We start from the raw sequence: 7536 nt of genomic DNA on the forward strand, positions 1-7536 counted from the left end.
GGGGGCTCCTACCGCTAGTGGGTGCAGGCCATGGGGCAGCCCTGGGCGGTGGGGACCGCGGAGGCGAGTCCCGCGCGGCTGCCCCTCGTGCTCACCGCGCTTTGGGCCGCGGCGGTGGGCCTGGAGCTGGCTTACGTGTTAGTGCTAGGCCCCGGGCCACCTCCGCTGGGACCCTTGGCCCGGACCCTGCAGGTTGCGCTGGCAGCCTTCCAGCTGCTCAACCTACTGGGCAACGTGGGGCTGTTCCTGCGCTCGGACCCCAGCATCCGGGGTGTGATGCTGGCCGGCCGTGGTCTGGGCCAGGGCTGGGCGTGAGTGGGGCTCGGGATCTGGCGCGGGGGAGAAGCGGGAGCTTGGCGCAGGGGGAGGGCCCTATGACCTGAAGATGTTTGAGCCGCTTGTTAGAACCAGAGAACTCTTTTACAACCAGAAGGCAGAACGAGTTTCATTCATTCACTTACGAATATTGTTGAGTACATTATTATGTGCAGGGTACTATTCCAGGCACTGGAGGTACAATAAAACGTATTCCTGATTTCAGTGGGGGAGGGGACAGATGATAAACTTCAGGCTCGTAAATAAATAATGTAGAATGTTAGAAGGTGTTGGTGGTCAGGAAACAGAAAGAGTGCAGTCTCAAATAGGGTGGTCAAGGTAGGCTTCATAGAGAAGGTGGCGTTTGAGCAAAGACTTGAAGGAGAGGGGAAAGTTAGCCTTATTCATCTAGGGTAAGAATGTGCCAGGCAGCAGGGACAGGCAATGCAAAGGCTCTGAGGCAGTTGTATACCCAGCATGTTCAGGGAACAGTAAGACAGCCAGTGTGGCTGAGGTGGTGTGTGGGGGCCGGGGGAGGAGGTGGGGGGGGTGGAGAAGAGAGATTAGACATATAAAGACTTTGTAAACAGACTTTGAAGGCTTTGCTTTTTACCAGAAGTAAAATGGAGAGCCATCTCGGGGTTTTGAGCAGAGGAGGCATATGATTTAGATTTTATTTTATTATTTCTTTTTCTTGGTCTCCCTGCCAGGCTTGTGGGATTTTACTTCCTGGACCAGGAATGGGCCAGTAGTTGCCGCCCATCGAACCCAGGCCCTCAGCAATGAAAGCGAGGAGTCCTAACCATTGGATTGCCAGGGAATTCCCGATTTAGATTTTTAACAGATCAGTCTGGCTGCTGGGGCAAGACTACAGTAGAGGGGATAAAGGTGGAATCAGGGAGACCGACCAGTCAAGAGGCTGTTGCAATAATTCAGGGCAGAGTTCATGGTGACTTGGACCAAGCTGGTAACAGTGGAGGACAAACATTTGCTCCCGGATGTTAGAAACCAGCCGAAGACCTCAGGACAGGGGTTGTCAGACCTGCTGTGCTAGAAGTGGAAAGGCTTGGGAAGTGATGTCCAGCCTGCATTTACTCCCCCGTGAGGGACCTGGGGCTTAGCGAGGGCAGAGGCTGTGCCTGGTTCTCCAGGATGTGCTCAGGGGCTGATCTGGGCACCATGAGGGGCTCTCCGAGCTGCTGGAGGGACTGACCCTGTGGTTCCTTCCCTGCAGTTACTGCTACCAGTGCCAAAGCCAGGTGCCGCCGCGCAGTGGGCACTGCTCCGCCTGCCGTATCTGCATCCTTCGCCGGGACCACCACTGCCGCCTGCTGGGCCGCTGCGTGGGCTTCCGCAACTACCGGCCCTTCCTGTGTCTCCTGCTCCACGGCGCGGGCGTCCTGCTGCACGCCTCTGTGCTGCTGGGCCCGGCCCTGTCGGCCCTGCTGCGAGCCCACACACCCCTCCATACCGCCGCCCTGCTCCTGCTGCCCTGGCTCATGTTGCTCACAGGTGGGGAGCCCTGGATGCGGGGGAGTGTGTGTGTGTGGGGGTGGGGTCAGGGGGAACCTCCCCACAGAGGCCGAGGCCCATCCTGGCGGGCAGTGGAATTCCTGGAGGCTTCTCCAGGTAGTGCCCTAGAGACCCAGTCCCAAGGTCAGTTTCAGGAGGCAGGGGCAGCTGGGTATTCACGTGGGTGTGCAGTCTGGTAAAACACAGGGCCTGGACACAGGTACAGAGTTCTAGCTGAGAGTCAGGGGAGGAAATAGTGGTGGGATTTCACTGGGCAGATGGGACGGTGAGGAAGTATTCTCAGTAGGGAGGTGGCATTCATACCTACAGAAGCAGCGTGAACACAGGCTTGGAGGTTGGGAGCAGGGAAGACATTTGGTGGGAAACGTGAGGATTAAGGCTAGGATGGTCGATGAGGACTGGTGGTGGAGGGCCTTGAATGTGGCATGAGGATATGGCCCTCACTTGGCTGGGCAGTGGGGAGCCAGTGAAGGTTACAGGCAGGCGGAGGTCCAGTGTTTGGAAGTTGGGAAGGGACATCTTGGATTAGGAGGCTGCTTGAAGAGGCTGTGTTCTGGATGAACACACTCTCCTCCAACACCACTGAAAACAGAAACCCCACTGGTTTTTCACGCTTTGTCCTCCACCCCGTGCGATGCTTCAGGCTTCCTCTCCCTGACCCTTTCCTCCTGAGCTGTCCACAGTCCTCTCTGTAACCTTGTCCTGCAGTTACTAAACTTCCAGACCACTCCGAACAGCAAGTATGTCTCCTTATCCTGTCCAGGCCCAGCTCTGTCCCCAGGACCCCCTCCTTGTGGCCCTGGGGAGACCTTGGGAGAAGGCCCAGTGGGGTGGTCAGGGCCTTCCTCTGCCGACCCTGGCTTCCTGCACTGCCCTCCTCAGTGACCTCCCTGCCTCCGTGGACACTCAGGCCCTCAGCTGCTCCTCTCTGAACGCATGACCCCTCTTGGTCATCCACGGTCTTCCACTTGCTCCCCACAGTCACTGAAGACAGTCCAGCACCAAGTCTCTCTCAGCCCTGGGCCTTGTTGAGTGCATCGGCATCCGAAAGTCTGGGTGAATGGCCCCAGTGGCCCAATTTCTTATCTTCTCCTCCCACATCCCACCCCAGCCCATCAGAATCCAAAATGTGTCACCTCCCAAATCACCCCATCAGTCACCCCCTCTCTGCTCCCACCTCCTCTCCTACCCAGCTCTCACTCTTTACTCCGTGACATCCGCTCCGGAGCTCCTGGGCCTCACCTTCCTGTCCATCAGCAACTTCCACATTACCGCCCCAGGTACGTGGTACCTTCCACCAACCTCCTGCAGCATCTCCGGCCTCTCACCTCCATCTTCCTTCCGCTGTGCCTTCCTGGCTTCTCTGTGTCAGCCCTTGTGTCTGCTGAGAGCTGCCAGACATGCCTGGTCCTTCGTGACAGCTGACACCATGTCACGTCATGGCTGCTGACCTCAGCAGACCCTCAGTAGTTCCTGGTTGTCCTCCACTGCAGCTCAAACCTTCTCACTTTCCTGTCTTCCAAACCCCCATCTCTCTTAAAAATCCATCACAGAGCAAAGTAGTTCCGAATTGGCTGTCCTGTCCGGGGGTGGAAGCTGCCTGCCCCAGTGTCCCCGGGTGCCCGGCCCCTCCTGCCCACTCGGAGGCCTCACACTGTGGGTCGCCTCTCCTCCGGCCGCTCCAGGCTCCCTCCCTGGGCTTCCTTTGGGTTTTCCACCTGGCACCAAGCCTCTGTCATCCCATGTCCTCCTCCTCCAGCTCACCCTTTCTGTCTTCCATTAGCTGCCAAATCAAAGAACTCGCCTGGGCTCAGAGGCTACTTTTCCTTGCCTCTCCCCACCCCTGTTCTAAACTGGCCCTGCCCCACCCATTCTCCAAGATTGCCACAGTCCCCCAGCCTCTGTCTCCACGAAACCCAGAGGAGGCTTCTGAGTTATCTTCTTGCTTCAAGAGACCTTTCAGCCTCATACCACTGATGGCCTTCTATCTCCTGAAAGGGCTCTACCTGGACGTCACCAACAGCTTGTACTTTGAGTTCCCTCCTTCCTTTCTGGTTTTCCTCTCTCTGGTCCCCAAGGACCTGGTTTCCTGGCTGAGGCACCGTTCTCATCTCTCTACACACTCTGCCGGGTCCAGACTGCCTGGGTACCAACCACTCACAAATCTGCACATCCAAGCTGGGCTTCTCTCCTGAGCTTCCAGAACCATCCACTCACTTGTTTTGCAGACATCTCTCCATCCTGCCTCAGGACCTTCAAACAGAATATTTTCTTCCCTCTTCAGCTAGCAAATACCTCCTCAACTTTCAGTTGTTGTTCAGTCACTCAGCTGTGTCCCATAGACTGCAGCACGCCAGGCTTCACTGTCCTTCACTATCTTCCAGAGTTTGCTCAAACTCATGTCCATTGAGTCGGTGATGCCATCCAACCATCTCATCCTCTGTTGTCCCCTTCTCCTCCTGCCTTCAATCTTTCCCAGTATCAGGGTCTTTTCCAGTGAGTCGGATCTTCGTATCAGGTGGCCAAAGTATTGGAGCTTCAGCTTCAGCATCAGTCCTTTTAATGAATATTCAGGATTGATTTCCTTTAGGATTGACTGGTTTGACAAAACGTGGCCCACTGCAGAAGGGAATGGCGAATCACTTCAGCATTCTTGCCTTGAGAACCCCATGAACAGTATGAAAAGGCAAACTTCAGACACCACCCGAAATAGACAACACTCTCAAAATAGATGAAGTTTATTTCCCTGAGCCTCTTAGTAAGTTTGCCTGTCATCTACCCACCCCACCAATAGGCTTTTTTATAAGCTAATATTTGCGTTTTAATTCACTCACTCATTGTTTCTGGCTGCACTGGGTCTTCTTTGCCTCAGCAGGCTCTCTAGTTGTGGTGAACAGCGGCTACTTTCTAGTTGCGTGCGGGCTTCTCATTGCAGTAGCTTCTCTCATTGCAGAGCAAAGGCTCTAGAGGGTATGAGCTTCAGCTGTTGCAGCGCCCAGGCTCTAGAGCACAGGCTTAGTTGCTCCATGACATGTGGAATCTTCCTGGACCAGGGATTGAACCCTGCATTGGCAGGGAGATTCTTTACCATTGAGTCACCAGAGAAGCCCAGCTCTATTTTTTTTTGAACTTTTTATTTTGTATTGAGCTATAGACGATTACAATGTTGTGACAGTTTCAGGTGAACAGTGAAGCCAGCTCTTTTTTTTTTACTGAAGGAAAATTCACATAGCATAATTGTAACTACAGTTACTAATTGTAACTACAATTACAATTACTCATAATTGTAACCATCCTCAACTGCACAATTGTCTCTAGTATACTCACAGTGTAGTCCAGCCATCACAACTGTCTAATTCTAGACCATTTTCATTGCCCTCAAAAGAAAGCCTCTACCCCTTAAGCAGTCACTCCCCAGCCCCTGGCAACCACTGATCTTCTATCTCCATGGATTGCCTGTTTGGGACATTTCATATAAATGGCACCGTACAATACATGACCTTTTGTGTCAGGCTTCTCTTGCTTGGCAAAACATTTCATGGCATCTTGCAGTTCATTGGTTCAGCTGATACTTATTACCTGTTATAGATGAGGATGGTCCAAGATGTTTTTTCTGTCGTCACGCCCATCACAGCTGTCATTAAGTAACTGAGACATGATCTCTTGAATCTCTTGTGAGTTCCCTGAGATCGGAGATGCTAGCCTGGCATTCGTGGGGGTGCTCACAAGGGTGTGGTGCAGGAGTGAAGGTGTGTCTAGGGCAGGGGGCCATGTGTGTCCTGTTCACTGCTGTGTTCCCGTTAGCCAGCATGGGCTGGCCAGGGAGCAGCGACTCTGCAGGTTGCTGAGCAGAGGAACGCGCCCTGCTTCATAGAGGGAGGGAAAGGGAGGAGGGCAGGAGCCGGCTCTGGGAGGGCTAGGCCTGCTGCTACTCCCTTACCCTCTCTGCTCTCTCCCTGCAGGCAGAGTGTCTCTGGCACAGTTCGCCCTGGCCTTCGTGACCGACACGTGCGTGGCGGGTGCGCTGTTGTGTGGGGCCGGACTGCTCTTCCACGGGATGCTGCTGCTCAGGGGCCAGACCACGTGGGAGTGGGCTCGGGGCCAGCATGCGTACGACCTGGGCCCCTGCCACAACCTGCAGGCAGCTCTGGGGCCCCGCTGGGTCCTCGTCTGGCTCTGGCCCTTCCTGGCCTCCCCGTTGCCAGGGGACGGCATCACCTTCCAGACCGCAGCCGATGTGGGACTCATGGCTTCCTGACTCCAGGAAGCGCCTGAGCTTGTACAAGCTGCACAAGGCGAGCAGGAGAGGGGACTCGTAACTCGTTTCAGGCCCACCCCCACCCCCAGCTTCAGAGGGAGCCAGGTTGGTACTTGATGCCTGCTTTCAGCAACTCCCATTGCCACCCTTGGGGTTGCCCTTGCCCAGCTTGGACTCCTAGGGTCCAGGGCTTGGGCCCCGGGATTCGGCCTCTGCCAGTGGCCCCTGAGGACCATGAAAGGTCTGGGAAGGGGCTGCTTGGCCTGCCTGGCTGCCCCACTGCCAGGTTAATAAAGTGCCCACTTGGTTCTGGGACTCCCTCCAGCTTTGTGGGTTTTTGGTCCTCCTCGGTGGCCCAGGCTGCTGTTTTTCTTTCCTTTGACTGTCAGGCCTGGGAACCACAGAATGCCTGAGAGTGTGAGGATCCAGAGCTCTGCCTCCTGTGGCCTTGGGGCAGGGGGGCTGGGGAGTTGGGGTGCAGCAGGCTAAGGCAGAATGTGGTGATCCAGGGTATGAGAACCCACAATTCTTCCCCAGGTTGAGTGCTTTATAGTGAGGAGCTTTTCAACAGCCACAACCTCACTGAACTTGTCTCCAGCTAACCCGGTACCCTGGGCAGCAATTATGCCAGTGAAGAACTTAACGCTGTGAGAGTTGACATGATAAGATTTCACAGGGTAGTAAATGGAGGAGTCTGGATATGAACCCAGATCTTTGCACTTTGTACTTCACCCTTTTTTGCCTGACCAAAAAAATCAAAGGCAAGAAATCGGGGTGGTGGGGGGAGGGATGTTCAAGCATCTGTGCAGGATGGTGCCGAGATGGCTAAGCTCCTCTTCTCTGGTCTCTTCAGGAGCTCCTTGTTAATCACTTATTTAAATATAGTAAGTAGACACTTCCAGTTACATGTGGCAAGTTTAGCTTTGTGAGTTTACTTGTTTCCTCTTAAAATCTAAAATGATAAGGAAATGAAAAATGATGTGAATTTACAAAGAGAAAATAGGGAGACAGCAGTAGACCAAAAAACCTGACATTTTGAGAGATGAAAAGCGGATAGAGGCTCATTTACTTTCCCAGAGAACCAGACACTGCAATTAAGTGTTCCCCGAGGGAGGGGCTGAGAGGCCACCAAATCCCCCACCCCCCACCCTGAGCCCTGGAGAGGCTCTGGGGTTCCACCAGCACCATGGAAGGCGAGGTCGGGCTGACAAGAGGGACTGTGAGGAGCAGCTAGGATGTCCCTCCCCCCAGGACCCCCCTGACCCCTTGCAGCCAAGCAGCTACCCCACTGGGGTGGAGGTGTGGGCTTCTGAAGCAGCTTTGTGTCTTGGGGGAACTGGGGAGGGTGGGGGTGAGGGGCTGGACCAAAGGTGGGGTTAAGTGAAAATCTGCAAATGCTGCCGGGGCAGGGGGTAGCCCTCCACTGACAT

General features: G+C 54.7%; 1 protein-coding gene across 1 annotated transcript; it reads left to right on the forward strand.

Moving 5' to 3' along the window:
- On the forward strand, positions 1-7241 carry ZDHHC24 (zinc finger DHHC-type containing 24). Its single transcript, XM_005903535.2, has 3 exons — positions 1-311; positions 1550-1827; positions 5811-7241. The coding sequence occupies exons 1-3, from the start codon at positions 31-33 to the stop codon at positions 6104-6106; spliced, it is 855 nt and encodes a 284-aa protein (XP_005903597.1). The 5' UTR covers positions 1-30; the 3' UTR covers positions 6107-7241.
- Positions 7242-7536: the final 295 nt, after the last annotated feature.

Source organism: Bos mutus, chromosome 22 (genome assembly GCF_027580195.1).
Source record: "Bos mutus isolate GX-2022 chromosome 22, NWIPB_WYAK_1.1, whole genome shotgun sequence".
Classification (NCBI taxonomy): Eukaryota; Metazoa; Chordata; class Mammalia; order Artiodactyla; family Bovidae; genus Bos; species Bos mutus.

What these genes read in the sequence shown, in the direction of transcription:
- ZDHHC24 (XM_005903535.2), top strand. Translation starts at nt 31, where the DNA reads ATGGGGCAGCCCTGGGCGGTGGGGACCGCGGAGGCGAGTCCCGCGCGG. An exon ending in GGTCTGGGCCAGGGCTGGGC is followed by an intron (nt 312 to 1,549) that starts GTGAGTGGGGCT and finishes CCTTCCCTGCAG; the next exon opens with TTACTGCTACCAGTGCCAAA. An exon ending in CTGGCTCATGTTGCTCACAG is followed by an intron (nt 1,828 to 5,810) that starts GTGGGGAGCCCT and finishes CTCTCCCTGCAG; the next exon opens with GCAGAGTGTCTCTGGCACAG.